We start from the raw sequence: 15,908 nt of genomic DNA, 5'->3' as shown, positions 1-15,908 counted from the left end.
TAAATTCTGCCTCTACTTCGGTCACATTGTATAATGGAAATGGTCCCCCAGAATGTTGCACATGACTTTATTCATCACAACCACCTCCACACCACTCAGCTTAAAAAAAAAAGAGTTCAGGTATGGGCTGCTCCATCAATTTCTTGCAGACTCAGTCCCACATGAACCAAAAAAAAAAATCATATCCCATTAAATGTTCACTTAAAAACAATCTTTCAGCCCTTACTTTCTCCCACATAAAATTAGGCGAGGCTAGCTCCTGTACAAGGTGAAAGCTGCACATGGAATGATGAATTATGCTAATGAGTTAACTACAGAAGGTTGCAGCACATTTCTAGCATTTGTTCCTAGCTGTATGCACTGAACTTCTAAGAAAATCTACCCTAATATATCTTGGAGTATTTCTTCCATATTTGGGTAGTTGCCCACTATTAAATTTCTCAAAGCTCTGTTCAATATTAGCTTTCAGAGGGCATTGACATTAGTTCTTCCTAGCTTGCAAAATAAAATTACAGTAAACTGATAATTGTTTGAGTTGGCTAGCTTTAAACTAAAGAATTTGCCTGCTTAAGGGGATGAATTCCAGATCTCCCAGCACCAAGAATGCCTTTTGAAACCAGGTGCGATCCCTTAGAAGCTCACATCTGCCCCTGGACATTAAAGATCCCATGAAGCTATTTGAAAGTCTTTCCTCCCTTAACCAACACAAGAAACAGATTTCTCTCTACATTGCAATATAAATGCAAGTCTTATTTTTAATTCTGTACAACGACATTCAGAGCCTCCTGCCTAGATATAGTTCAATATTGGCTCAATATAGTTTGTGGAAACATTGGATCCTGTTAATGAACATGCTGCAGGCAATCAATTTTCTCAGTTGGCAAAGGGCTCAGGCCATGTTTTGAAATATGGTTCCTATAAAAATCTGGCTTTTCAGACTATTTTTTTGTTGTTGCATTTTTGAAAGATTTTAAGTCAGTCACTCATTTTTAACACAATGGGCCCAAGTTTCCACACGATAAAAAACGGGCACCTCTCCGAGCTGGGCGCCCGTTTTTCGCGCCTAAAACGGCGCCGGAAAAAAAACTCGCGATTCTGGAGAGTCCTGCAGCTCCTTGTCTGTTTGATGCGGCGCCCAGGGGGGCGGAGCCAACACTCGCGCCAATTTTGTAAGTGGGAGGGGGCGGGTACTATTTAAATTAGTTTTTTCCTGCCGGCAATGCTGCGCGTGCGCGTTGGAGCGTTCGCGCATGCTCAGTGTGAAGGAAACATTGGCACTTGGCCATTTTTGTAGTTCTTTGAAGCTGTTTAGTTTTTGAACATTTTTTAATAAAAGCACATTGCCATCAGCACATCAGCACTGAGAAGGCTGCAGGAAGCCTCAAAGTTGAGGCAGCAATTTCCCGACGACCTCCCCCTTTTGCCGTCGGGAAATGGCTCCTCAATTTCTGAGGCTTCCTGCAGCCTTCTGTCTCCTTCCCTCTCTCCCGCCGTCTGGAACGGCTTCCTCCCCCCCCACCCCCCGCTGCGTTCGGTCGGTCAGGTCCCTCCCGCCCGCTCGCTTGCCGTCTGGAACGGCTCCCCCCACCCCCCCCCCCGCGTTCGGTCGGTTGGGTCCCTCCCCGCCGCCTGGAACGGCTTCCCTGCGTTCGTCAGTCCCCCCCCCCCTCCGCGCATTCGGTCGGTTCCCTCCCTCCCTCCCGCCTTTGGGAACAGCTGCCTCGTTTTGTGAGGCTTGCTGCAGCATTCTCCCTGGCTTCCCTCACACAGGTAGGAAGATGGTTTATTTAATCTTTTCTTATAAATTTTTATTCAGGTTGGATTTATTTGTATAATATTTGTATAAGTATAAATAAGGATTTATTGTAGAATTTAATGACTTCCCTTCCCCTCCCCCCACCTCGTTCTGGACGCCTAATTTGTAACCTGCGTCTGATTTTTTAATGTGTAGAACAGGTTTTTTCAGTCTATAAAAATCTTCACTTGCTCCATTCTAAGTTAGTTTGGAGTACGTTTTCACTGTGGAAACTTTCAAATCAAGCGTCAGTGGCCGGACACGCCCCCTTTTGAAGAAAAAATTCTGTTCCAAAGTGGAACTGTTCTACCTGACTAGAACTGCAGAAAAAAAAAAAAATGTGGAGAATTGCGATTTCTAAGATAGACCGTTCTCCAACAGTTGCTCCTAAAAATCAGGCGCAAATCATGTGGAAACTTGGGCCCAATGACTGTACCTTGATTTCGAACAGGACTAACATAATTCACTCCAGCAACATTCCTCCAGTCCCATGATTCTGGCAAAGAGGATGCCAACTTCTGCATCTCCTCAGATACAGGCATAGGTCTTGGACGCCTATTAAAAAAAGAAGATCAATTATTATTCAGAAATCTCATTTGAAGTACCATGCTTCATTACTGACTACTTTTAATTCAAGATCATTTAATTGGAATTCTAAGTTTTTGAGCACAAGGTAAATACAGTTTTAATTTGCTTTATCCAAAAGACTAGATTATTTAATTATCTTCCCTGTACTAAAAAACAAACAGGAGTAGACTGCAACTTAACGAGTTGTTGCAGACTGAATAAAATAAGTAGCTTGGTTAGCAATGTAGGTGGCCAAATTAGTCACCTTGCATGAATATGGAAAATTTTGCAAGAGTTGATTCTCCCTGCTATTTCAAAATTCTGCCCCTCCAAACAAATCACTTGCCTCCTCTTTTCTCCCTACTCACCAAATAATATGATTTACACATTGCACTCTTAACCAATGTGCCAAGCATCCTACGACCTGATTTGCCTGCCCCTGCAAGGATACACATGGTTTCCACTCAGTAAATCTCTTTCATAACGCAATTTAGATTTTTTTTTAAAAGTTGTGATGAAATTGTAGTGCCATGCAATGACACAAGATGTAGAAGTATTAACATATTCATGTAAATTGAGCAAACTAGACAGATCAAAGCACTGCTAAAGAGGACACAAGAAAAAAACAAAACTGAAAGAAAGGTATTGGGCATGACAGAATACACAGGAAAAACTTCTGAAAAGGGAAATCACCAAAAAGTCATGTAGGAACCAATGGCACAAGAGAGCCCAATGGAAGTCTGAGTTTGATAATTTAGAATCTAGATTATAAGACAGACAGAAGCAATGCAATAATAGGAGACTTGATAGCTAGACAGGTGGACACTATGGCCCATATTTTGCAACGGGGATACTGCCTTTGAAATAAATTGTAAGTTTGGGATTTCCCCAAGAGCATGCGCTTAATTCCAAACTTGCAATCGGTCAAAGTACACCTTCACAGATCATCCACTCCACCTTGGAAATCAAAATTACTGGTGTAGAGTTAGGCTATTTGCCAACCAACTGCCTAGTAATTACATCCGAAAATTTTACGGTTAGCGAAAGCAAGCACAGAAGCCCGTTTCACATTTTAAGAGATCGGTGTATATATTTTGGGAGGAAACTTGTTACTGGTCGATCAAGGTTCACATGGCCATGCCTTTCAACTTAAAGAATATATATAGTGTGACAGTACAGTACTGACACCCAATCTTCAAAACCAAATTATGTGTATGAGACAGACCTACATAAGCACACAAGTAAATATTTGCAGCAATGCATCATTAAGAAAGTCATCACAGGGACACCCATGTTCAAATAGCCTGGATAAAAACCATCTCCAGAGTGTGCCCTCAATGTTTGATTTTGCACCGACTTTTAAGCAGAAACCAATCAAGATTTCAAGGATAACTTAGTTTTGTTTCAACAGTGTGCAATGAATGTTATCTTTTCTGCACTTTAGTTTTATATTAAATGGAGTGAACATGTCCAAATTGGACAAACAGCAGTTAATTTTTTTTAAAGTTATTTTTGCAAGGTTCATGTGAACACATTATTTAGCATACTCTATTTTACTGTTCAGAGTTTGAACATTAAATTGATTGCTCATGAAAAAAATCCTTTAGAAACAGAAGGCCAGACAGATAGAAAGTATTCATTTTAACTACTTGGGAAGTTGAAGTTAAATAAAAAGTGAACATCTATCAGATTTCAGTGACCAATTCTGTCCTTTCAACTCAAATGAACAAAATATAATGCATCTATAAACAAGGAAAATATATATCTACAGTATTACCTATCTTTATTAGGTCTGAATAATGTATATACTTTAATCCTGAAAATTAACTGAATATATGGCTGGGAATCTTTCTGAATTTCAACATTACTTGTAGGAGTGTTAGAACGTTACTGACTGTCAAAACAGGAAGTTGTACACATAGGACTAATAAATTGTGTGTTTGGATGAGAATAAAACAAAATGTTGATAAATCCAAGTACCAGTTCAATTTTTTAAAAAGTTATTTTTTTTTTTTACAAAAGGGAGGTAATTTCAATGTAGAAGAAGTTTCTGTGACCACGGCTTAGTTTTGACAGCTTTTGTGGTCATGTCTTCCCTCACGCAAACGGTACGCTGCGCTCCTGACCTACATGATTTCATACACTGCGCAGAACTCTGCAGCACAGAAGAGCAAGTCACCATTCTGGGCCTTGCTCAAGACAAGTTCATTTTCTTTTTGTAGGTCAGTAACGCTCTCCATGGCTACACCACCGACTGCAATTTATGGGCCAATATTTTTCAGTCCAGATTAAGAATGCTAGGATAAAGCATTTTTCAGAAAGATGAGAAAAGGAGACAGCAGCCAATCATGGTCCACCTGTGAGCCAATGATATAGGAAAGATGGGTCTCAAGCAACGGTCCCTCTAAGCTGCGTGGCCACATAGCTCTCTGCCAGTCCAGGAGCGGCTTTATCAATGTTAAATTTCTTGCATGCGCGAAACTCTGAATGGGCCGAGCACCCAAGAGATATATTAGGGGGAACATTGGTCTGAAGTCCTGCAAATTGCATTTAGGAAGCAGGCCTAGGTTCAGTCTTCAAGGATGGTATTCTATGGATTACTCCTCCAACCATGTGTTTGAATAGGGAGTGTCAGAAAGCTCAATAGTGGTGATGTCATGAAGACAGTTTGTGTTTTGTGGGGCATTGGCATCAGTTCTGAGGAAGATGGCAACTATTCTGCAAGGATCAGCACAGGAAGGGATCCTTGGCAAAAAAAAAAGTGTGAAGTGGAGAGTCATTTAAACTAGAAAAGGGATGGGGAAAATAAAAGCAAACAAGTCAGAAAGGTAGAAATAGATGAGATAATTGTACAGAATTAATTTTGCAAAAAGATGTAGAAGGAATAAAGCAAGAGGAAAAAACAAATTGACTAGTTATGAGGAAACAGATAAAGGAATGAGGTGCTACCTTGCCAAAAAAAAAGGCAGAAACATTTGCCTACAAGGGAAGAGATCTAGTTATGAGTCAATGAAATAAATCAGATAGGCGAGTTAAATGTGGGCAAGCACATCAGGACAAGTCATAATACAATGAGGTTTAAAGTTCAAATAGAAATGGTACAAAACAAGGTCACCAGATATGAATGGTGTATATTTTCAGAAATGCTAGCTAGTTGAGGTGGGGTTGAAAGAGAAATTGGCACAAAGAAGTGTACAGCAACAATGGGATATATACTGAATATATTGCAAAGTTGCAGAATAAATGTATACCATACAAGTTTCAGAATGACATGGATAATAGAGGTTAGAAATAAAAATAGAAGCGGGCATATGGAGCCTACAGGGCATCATAAAAATGATAGGAGAGAGAATACAAGAACAAATAGGAAACAGGTCAAGACAAGGTCAAGGAAAGCAAGTAGGAAGTAGGAGGGAAAAAAATTAATAGTAAAATATTCTACAAATACATCAGTAAATGCAACATGAGACTCCTGAGAAGATAATGAGTTATTAGAGCACAGGCATAAAATGGTGGGTAACTTAACTCAGTGTTTACAAAAGACGTGAGGAGGTAAATTTTGAATTGATTAAAACGAAGAGAGATTAAGAATGTATTAGAGAAGTTAGTTAAGCTAAATAGGAACAGTGTCAAGATACATCCATTAATCCCAAGGGAAAATGGAAGAAACAGCAGAAGCCCCAGAAATTATGGGGGTAATTTTAGTCCAACACACCAGACAAAAAATTGACAGGATTGGATCAACCACCCCACCCATGGAAAGGAAAATCAGGTGGGGTGTAAAATAGGCAATTGATCCAATCCAGTCATTTTTCCACCAGGTGAGAAAGGTTAAAATTAACCTTTACGATCCCACTGAAAATGGATGTGTCAGATAACTGGGGAGGGGCGGGGCCATTGCAATACCAATTTTCACCAAAAAAGGGATACAGGACTAACCTGGATAATTACAGGACAGTTAGTTTAACAGCCATGATGGGCAACATTAGAATTTTTAAATTAAAAAAGATACATTACTAAATAGATATATGGAGAAAATAATTAGAATCAGCCAACAGATTTAAAAATGCAAGATGATGCTCAGCAAATGCAAATGTTCTTTGCAGGAGGGGACAGATCTAGTAGGAGAATACAGTGGATGTGGTGTACAAGGAGTTTCAGAAAGGCTTTGGCAAGTACCCACAGGAGATTACTGGATTAAAAAAAAAAGTTAGAGCGGAGCACACTATTGGAGTCAAGGGCAGTTTCTCAGTGATTGAAACCAAGCAATCATATCCCACAGGTTCTGTGCTAGAACCACTTCTGTTTACTACGTACATCAATAATTTGAAATTAAGGATGTCCAAAATTGCAGCCATAGTAAAGAATTTTGAGGACCAAAGGAAGCTGTAAAGACAGATATGATGGTGAAATGGACAAAAAGTGGCAGATGGAATTCAATGTCAGTAAATGTAAGGTAGCATTATACTTTGAATGAGGAAAAGCTGGGTGATGTGGAAGAGGGATTTCAGGGCTCAGGTTTGCAAGATATTAAAAGCAGCGGTAATGGAGTACTGTGTTTTGTGACGAGGCATAGAATACAAGACCGAAGATGTAAAGGTTAATCTACATAAAACCTTATGGCCACAGTTGGAGGACAATGTGCAGTTTTGGGATCCATACTACAGGAAAGATGTGGAGACAATAGATGATACATTGCAGATCTACGAGGATGCTGCCTGGCAAAATAGTGAGAAAATACAAATATTAAAACAGCCCCAATTTTCCATAGGAGATTAGGGTCAATTTAATAGAGATTTTAAAATAATGATGGAACAGAAGCAGCAAAAAGGAACAGACTTTTCAGTGATTATGGAGTCTGGAACAAGGGGCCCCGAACACAAGATTAAATGTAGGAGCAAAAACAGAAAATACTGGAAATCTCAGCAGGTCAGACAGCATCTGTGGAGGGAGAGTTAACATTTCAGGTCGCTGACCCTTCGTCAGACATTGACAAAGGGTCAGCGACCTGAAAAGTCAACTGTTTCTCTCCACAGATGCTGCCTGACCTGCTCAGATTTCCAGCATCCTCAGTATTTTGTTTTTGTATTTAAACATAGGAGATTTAAGACTGAAGATTTGTTTTTAAAATTAGAGGGTTGAGGCTGTCGAATGCACTGCTGAAGTTAGTAACTGAAGCAGAGATTGTGTCAATATTTAAGAAAGGATTAGGGGTTGAAAAGGGGAACAGAGTAAACAGAATTAGGACTAATGCTCATGTGGAGGACAAAAACCAGACTGGTCTGACCAAATAGCCCATTTCCATGACATCATTTGATCTCACATGGAACTATTGGCTAAAGAACCTACCTGAGCAGGGCCACTATTAGACAATAGTGGTCAGAGTGCATCAATATGTCCACAATGTGCCAATGTTTACAAATAGGTTTATGGTGGAATGAATGAGAATAGAAACATTAACATTTAAAAAGGCTGATTACGAGGGGTGATGAGACTAGAAACTGCCAAGTCACTTACAAGCATGCTTATAAACGCCCAAATCCCCCTTTTAAAACCCCACACCATAACCGTATAATTTCCAGGAAAATACAACCCTAGTTATGTAATCTCTTCTCATAATTTAACCCTCGGGAGTCCAGGTATCATTCCGATAAATCTGCACTCCACTCCCTCCAAGGCCAATATATACTTCAAGGTGTGGTGCCTAGAACTGCTCAGAAATCCAGTATGGTCTAATCAGGGTTTTGCATAGCTGCAGCACAACTTCTACTCCCTTGTATTCTAGATATAAAGGCTAGCATTCCATTAGCATTTTGAATTATTTTTGTACCTGCCCATAATGTTTTAATTATCCATGTACATGCACCCCAAAATCTCTTTGGACCTCCACTATTTCTAGCTTTGCACCATTAAGGAAAGTACTGTTCTATCCTTTTTAGGTCCAAAGTGGATGACCTCACAAAGGTCTTTCCCTGGAACATTGCAGATGCAGACCAATGTGGACAAAAATGAAAGTAATGGAGAGAGTAGAGATTGTTCCTGAACTATAAGGCTAGCGAATCAAGACATATAAAAACAAGGTAAAGAGTTCGAGAAAATGGTCAGAAGAGCAAAGGAGAGAAAAAAAATGAAGTTAGCAGGGAAATTCTAGAATGGCAAGCATGGCTATCAATATATTCAGAGCAAGCAGATGAAAAAATAAATGGTGGAGCCATTGCAAAGTCCCAAAAGGTGACATACCACATGACAAAGGGATAGCAAATTAATTCTTCCTTGGTGTTCATGGAACAGTATCAGCAGCAAAGAAGTTTGAACTTCCTGAGAGAAAGGGAGAGAAACAGTGACAAAAGAAACAGAAATTTCAATAAGGCAGTTACAGATAGGTTGAGGAAGTTCAAAGGAAGATAAGACACCAGATCCAGAGACTTCATTAAATACACTGTCTCTAAATTGACACTGCTTGTCGGACATTCAGTGCAGGAGCAGAAATGTTGGGAATACTGAAGCCATTGTCTTCGGATCCCACCACAAACTCTTCCCTAGCCACTGACTCCATCCATCTCCCGAACATCTATCAGAGGCTGAACCAGACTCTTCGCAACCTCGGTGTCTTTGCGCCTTGAAATGAGCTTCTGACCACATATCCGCAGCATAAAACCACCTATTTCCACCTCCACAACATTGTCAGTCTCTGCCCCTGCCTCTGCTCATCTGCTGCTGAAACTCTCATCCATGCCTTTGTTACCTCGAGACTTGACTATTTCAACACTCCTGGTTGGTATCCCACATTCGACCCTACGTAAATTTGAGGTCATCCAAAACTCAGCTGCCCATATCCTAACTTGCACCAAGTCCCGCTCACCGACTTACATTGACTGTTAGATTTAAAAAGTCTCATCCTGGTTTTCAAATCCCTACTTAGCCTCGCCCCTCTATCTCTAATCTCCTTCAGCCCCACAACACCCCTGAAATCTCTGCGCTCCTCAAATTCTGCCCTAGAGCATCAGATTTTAATTGCTCGACCATCGGTAGCTGTGACTTCAGCTGCCCAAGCCCCAAGCTCTGGAACTCCCTTCCTAAACCTCTCCACCTCTCTTTCCTCCTTTAAGACACTCCTTAAAAACCTACCTCTGAATAAGTTTTAGGTCATCTGCCCTAATTTCTTGTGGCTCGGTGTCAATTTGGGTGTCTTACAACACTCATGTGAAGCGCCTTGGGATGCTTTACTAAGTTAAAAAGGTGCTATATAAATACAAGTGGCTATTTCGATGCTCCTTTTTACAGGTTGGCATCACATTCCCTTTTTCAGTCACATTCTCATTTCTGAGTTTCCTAATGATGCCTACCAGACCATATTCAATTAGTAGCTGTTTAAGTGCCCTCAGGCTTAAACCAGACCCAAGGCCTAGGCTCCCTTCAATATCTTCAGCCTATCCATTACCTCCACCAATTACACCTCAGTAAAAGCTCAGCACAGTATTATTCAAGAAGTTTAAGGGATCCGATAAATTCAACTCCCACAAGTGGGAGTCAGAGGCAGGCCCTCAAATCTGGCACCAACTCATGGTCTACACGACTGCAGTGATACCTGCCCTCTTGTATGGCTCAGAGACATGGACCCTATACAGCAGACACCTCAAAGCACTGAAGAAATACCACCAAGATCCTGGGAGGATAGACACACCAATGTCCGTGTTCTTGATCAAGCCAGCATCGAAGCACTGACCACACTTGACCAGCTCCATTGGGCAGGACACATTGTTCGCATTCTTGACAAGACTCCCAAAGCAACTCCTACATGGCAAGCGAGCCCCAGGTGGGCAGAGGAAACAGTTTAAGGACACCCCCAAAGCCTCCTTGATAAAATGCAACATCCTCAACAACCGGGGAATCCCTGGCCAAAAGCTGCCCTAAATGGTGGAAGAGCATCCGGGAGGGCGCTGAGCACCAAGACTCGTCGCTGAGAGCATGCAGAAAGCAAGCGCAAGCAGCGGAAAGAGCATGCGGCAAACCAGACTCCCCACCAACCCTTTCCTTCAACGACTGTCTGTCCCACCTGTGACGAGACTAATTCCTGTATTGGACTGTTCAGTCACTTAAGAACTCTGAGTGGAAGCAAGTCTTGCTTGATTTTGAGGGACTGCCTATGATGATGGTATGAGTAGCCATATAGACTACAACATCTCTTTGGGTCAATGGCCCATCAGGAGCAACTGGTGTCGAACGGAGTATCTTAGAAATTGGAATTCTCGTCATTTAGTTTGCTCCAGTTCGAGTCAGTTAGAACAGTTTCACTTTGGAACAGAATTTTTTTTTCAAAAGGGGTCGTGTCTGGTCACTTACGCCTGTTTTCAAAGTTTCGTCAGTGAAAACTTACTCCAAACTAAATTGGAATGGAGTAAGTGAAGAATTTTGTACGCTCGAAAAAACCTTGTCTACACTTTAGAAAATCAGGCGTAGGTTACAAATCAGATGTAGGGAATGGTGGGGGGGGGGGTTTAAAGGGAAGTTTATAAACATTAAACACTTCAGTTTTACAAATAAAGAGCCATTATCAATAATAAATACATCAATAAATCAACCAAACAATAAATAAATAAAACATTTTCTACTTACCGACTGCAGCACCGGGAGCCCTCTGACGGGGAGGGAGTAGGGGGGGGGGGGGGGGGGGAGAGAGCGAGAAGGGGGGGGAGAGAGCGAGAAGGGGGGGGAGAGAGCGAGAAGGGGGGGGAGAGAGCGAGAAGGGGGGGGAGAGAGCGAGAAGGGGGGGAGAGAGCGAGAAGGGGGGGAGAGAGCGAGAAGGGGGGGAGAGAGCGAGAAGGGGGGAGAGAGCGAGAAGGGGGGGAGAGAGCGAGAAGGGGGGGAGAGAGCGAGAAGGGGGGAGAGAGCGAGAAGGGGGGGAGAGAGCGAGAAGGGGGGGAGAGAGCGAGAAGGGGGGGAGAGAGCGAGAAGGGGGGAGAGAGCGAGAAGGGGGGAGAGAGCGAGAAGGGGGGAGAGAGCGAGAAGGGGGGGAGAGAGCGAGAAGGGGGGGAGAGAGCGAGAAGGGGGGGAGAGAGCGAGAAGGGGGGGAGAGAGCGAGAAGGGGGGGAGAGAGCGAGAAGGGGGGGAGAGAGCGAGAAGGGGGGGAGAGAGCGAGAAGGGGGGGAGAGAGCGAGAAGGGGGGGAGAGAGCGAGAAGGGGGGAGAGAGCGAGAAGGGGGGGAGAGAGCGAGAAGGGGGGGAGAGAGCGAGAAGGGGGGGAGAGAGCGAGAAGGGGGGGAGAGAGCGAGAAGGGGGGGAGAGAGCGAGAAGGGGGGAGAGAGCGAGAAGGGGGGGAGAGAGCGAGAAGGGGGGGAGAGAGCGAGAAGGGGGGGAGAGAGCGAGAAGGGGGGGAGAGAGCGAGAAGGGGGGGAGAGAGCGAGAAGGGGGGGAGAGAGCGAGAAGGGGGGGAGAGAGCGAGAAGGGGGGGAGAGAGCGAGAAGGGGGGGAGAGAGCGAGAAGGGGGGGAGAGAGCGAGAAGGGGGGGAGAGAGCGAGAAGGGGGGGAGAGAGCGAGAAGGGGGGGAGAGAGCGAGAAGGGGGGAGAGAGCGAGAAGGGGGGGAGAGAGCGAGAAGGGGGGGAGAGAGCGAGAAGGGGGGGAGAGAGCGAGAAGGGGGGGAGAGAGCGAGAAGGGGGGGAGAGAGCGAGAAGGGGGGGAGAGAGCGAGAAGGGGGGGAGAGAGCGAGAAGGGGGGGAGAGAGCGAGAAGGGGGGAGAGAGCGAGAAGGGGGGGAGAGAGCGAGAAGGGGGGAGAGAGCGAGAAGGGGGGGAGAGAGCGAGAAGGGGGGGAGAGAGCGAGAAGGGGGGGAGAGAGCGAGAAGGGGGGGAGAGAGCGAGAAGGGGGGAGAGAGCGAGAAGGGGGGAGAGAGCGAGAAGGGGGGAGAGAGCGAGAAGGGGGGGAGAGAGCGAGAAGGGGGGAGAGAGCGAGAAGGGGGGAGAGAACGAGAAGGGGGAGAGAACGAGAAGGGGGGGAGAGAACGAGAAGGGGGGGAGAGAGCGAGAAGGGGGGAGAGAACGAGAAGGGGGGGAGAGAACGAGAAGGGGGGGAGAGAACGAGAAGGGGGGGAGAGAACGAGAAGGGGGGGGAGAGAACGAGAAGGGGGGGGAGAGAACGAGAAGGGGGGGGAGAGAACGAGAAGGGGGGGGAGAGAACGAGAAGGGGGGGGAGAGAACGAGAAGGGGGGGGAGAGAACGAGAAGGGGGGGGAGAGAACGAGAAGGGGGGGGAGAGAACGAGAAGGGGGGGGAGAGAACGAGAAGGGGGGGAGAGAACGAGAAGGGGGGGGAGAGAACGAGAAGGGGGGGAGAGAACGAGAAGGGGGGGGAGAGAACGAGAAGGGGGGGGAGAGAACGAGAAGGGGGGGAGAGAACGAGAAGGGGGGGGAGAGAACGAGAAGGGGGGGGAGAGAACGAGAAGGGGGGGAGAGAACGAGAAGGGGGGAGAGAACGAGAAGGGGGGGGAGAGAACGAGAAGGGGGGGGAGAGAACGAGAAGGGGGGGGAGAGAACGAGAAGGGGGGGGAGAGAACGAGAAGGGGGGGAGAGAACGAGAAGGGGGGGGAGAGAACGAGAAGGGGGGGGAGAGAACGAGAAGGGGGGGGAGAGAACGAGAAGGGGGGGGAGAGAACGAGAAGGGGGGGGAGAGAACGAGAAGGGGGGGAGAGAACGAGAAGGGGGGGGAGAGAACGAGAAGGGGGGGGAGAGAACGAGAAGGGGGGGGAGAGAACGAGAAGGGGGGGGAGAGAACGAGAAGGGGGGGAGAGAACGAGAAGGGGGGGAGAGAACGAGAAGGGGGGGGAAGGGGGGGAGAGAAGGAAGGGGGGGGGAGAGAACGAGAAGGGGGGGAGAGAACGAGAAGGGGGGGAGAGAACGAGAAGGGGGGGAGAGAACGAGAAGGGGGGGGAGAGAACGAGAAGGGGGGGAGAGAACGAGAAGGGGGGGAGAGAACGAGAAGGGGGGGGAGAGAACGAGAAGGGGGGGGAGAGAACGAGAAGGGGGGAGAGAACGAGAAGGGGGGGGAGAGAACGAGAAGGGGGGGGAGAGAACGAGAAGGGGGGGGAGAGAACGAGAAGGGGGGGGAGAGAACGAGAAGGGGGGGAGAGAACGAGAAGGGGGGGGAGAGAACGAGAAGGGGGGGGAGAGAACGAGAAGGGGGGGGAGAGAACGAGAAGGGGGGGAGAGAACGAGAAGGGGGGGGAGAGAACGAGAAGGGGGGGGAGAGAACGAGAAGGGGGGGGAGAGAACGAGAAGGGGGGGGAGAGAACGAGAAGGGGGGGGAGAGAACGAGAAGGGGGGGGAGAGAACGAGAAGGGGGGAGAGAACGAGAAGGGGGGGGAGAGAACGAGAAGGGGGGGGAGAGAACGAGAAGGGGGGGGAGAGAACGAGAAGGGGGGGAGAGACGAGAGGGGGAGAGAACGAGAAGGGGGGGGGAGAGAACGAGAAGGGGGGGGAGAGAACGAGAAGGGGGGGAGAGAACGAGAAGGGGGGGGAGAGAACGAGAAGGGGGGGAGAGAACGAGAAGGGGGGGAGAGAACGAGAAGGGGGGGGAGAGAACGAGAAGGGGGGGAGAGAACGAGAAGGGGGGGAGAGAACGAGAAGGGGGGGGAGAGAACGAGAAGGGGGGGAGAGAACGAGAAGGGGGGGGAGAGAACGAGAAGGGGGGGAGAGAACGAGAAGGGGGGAGAGAACGAGAAGGGGGGGGAGAGAACGAGAAGGGGGGGGAGAGAACGAGAAGGGGGGGAGAGAACGAGAAGGGGGGAGAGAACGAGAAGGGGGGGAGAGAACGAGAAGGGGGGGAGAGAACGAGAAGGGGGGAGAGAACGAGAAGGGGGGGAGAGAACGAGAAGGGGGGAGAGAACGAGAAGGGGGGAGAGAACGAGAAGGGGGGAGAGAACGAGAAGGGGGGGAGAGAACGAGAAGGGGGGGAGAGAACGAGAAGGGGGGGAGAGAACGAGAAGGGGGGGAGAGAACGAGAAGGGGGGGAGAGAACGAGAAGGGGGGGAGAGAACGAGAAGGGGGGGAGAGAACGAGAAGGGGGGGAGAGAACGAGAAGGGGGGGAGAGAACGAGAAGGGGGGAGAGAACGAGAAGGGGGGGAGAGAACGAGAAGGGGGGGAGAGAACGAGAAGGGGGGGAGAGAACGAGAAGGGGGGGAGAGAACGAGAAGGGGGGGAGAGAACGAGAAGGGGGGGAGAGAACGAGAAGGGGGGGAGAGAAGGGAGAGAACGAGAAGGGGGGAGAGAACGAGAAGGGGGGAGAGAACGAGAAGGGGGGGAGAGAACGAGAAGGGGGGGAGAGAACGAGAAGGGGAGAAGGGGAGAGAACGAGAAGGGGGGGAGAGAACGAGAAGGGGGGGAGAGAACGAGAAGGGGGGGAGAGAACGAGAAGGGGGGAGGAGGGGGAGAGAACGAGAAGGGGGGGAGAGAACGAGAAGGGGGGAGAGAACGAGAAGGGGGGGAGAGAACGAGAAGGGGGGAGAGAACGAGAAGGGGGGAGAGAACGAGAAGGGGGGGGAGAGAACGAGAAGGGGGGGAGAGAACGAGAAGGGGGGGGAGAGAACGAGAAGGGGGGGAGAGAACGAGAAGGGGGGGAGAGAACGAGAAGGGGGGGAGAGAACGAGAAGGGGGGGAGAGAACGAGAAGGGGGGAGAGAACGAGAAGGGGGGGAGAGAACGAGAAGGGGGGGAGAGAACGAGAAGGGGGGGAGAGAACGAGAAGGGGGGAGAGAACGAGAAGGGGGGGAGAGAACGAGAAGGGGGGAGAGAACGAGAAGGGGGGAGAGAACGAGAAGGGGGGGAGAGAACGAGAAGGGGGGGGGAGAGAACGAGAAGGGGGGGAGAGAACGAGAAGGGGGGGAGAGAACGAGAAGGGGGGGAGAGAACGAGAAGGGGGGGAGAGAACGAGAAGGGGGGGAGAGAACGAGAAGGGGGGGAGAGAACGAGAAGGGGGGGAGAGAACGAGAAGGGGGGGAGAGAACGAGAAGGGGGGGAGAGAACGAGAAGGGGGGGAGAGAACGAGAAGGGGGGAGAGAACGAGAAGGGGGGGAGAGAACGAGAAGGGGGGGAGAACGAGAAGGGGGGGAGAGAACGAGGAAGGGGGGGAGAGAACGAGAAGGGGGGGAGAGAACGAGAAGGGGGGGGAGAGAACGAGAAGGGGGGAGAGAACGAGAAGGGGGGGAGAGAACGAGAAGGGGGGGAGAGAACGAGAAGGGGGGGAGAGAACGAGAAGGGGGGAGAGAACGAGAAGGGGGGGAGAGAACGAGAAGGGGGGGAGAGAACGAGAAGGGGGAGAGAACGAGAAGGGGGGGAGAGAACGAGAAGGGGGGAGAGAACGAGAAGGGGGGGAGAGAACGAGAAGGGGGGGGAGAGAACGAGAAGGGGGGGAGAGAACGAGAAGGGGGGGAGAGAACGAGAAGGGGGGGAGAGAACGAGAAGGGGGGGAGAGAACGAGAAGGGGGGGAGAGAACGAGAAGGGGGGGGAGAGAACGAGAAGGGGGGGGGGGGGGAGAGAACGAGAAGGGGGGGAGAGAACG

The 15,908-nt window shown here is 48.3% G+C and overlaps 1 protein-coding gene across 1 annotated transcript in view; it reads right to left on the bottom strand.

The window, feature by feature from the left end:
* The window catches only part of ctsc (cathepsin C), a 44,756-nt gene that overhangs the window by 15,435 nt on the left and 13,413 nt on the right, over positions 1–15,908 (bottom strand). Inside the window, exon 5 of the mRNA XM_070892002.1 lies at positions 2,232–2,350. Coding sequence (XP_070748103.1) covers positions 2,232–2,350 — 119 coding nt within the window. The remainder of the gene's footprint in view (positions 1–2,231; positions 2,351–15,908) is intronic.

This window comes from Pristiophorus japonicus, chromosome 10 (assembly GCF_044704955.1).
Source record: "Pristiophorus japonicus isolate sPriJap1 chromosome 10, sPriJap1.hap1, whole genome shotgun sequence".
NCBI classification, from domain to species: Eukaryota; Metazoa; Chordata; class Chondrichthyes; family Pristiophoridae; genus Pristiophorus; species Pristiophorus japonicus.
The sequence above is the reverse complement of the archived record's forward strand: the minus strand, read 5'-3'. Positions and strand labels throughout refer to the sequence as shown.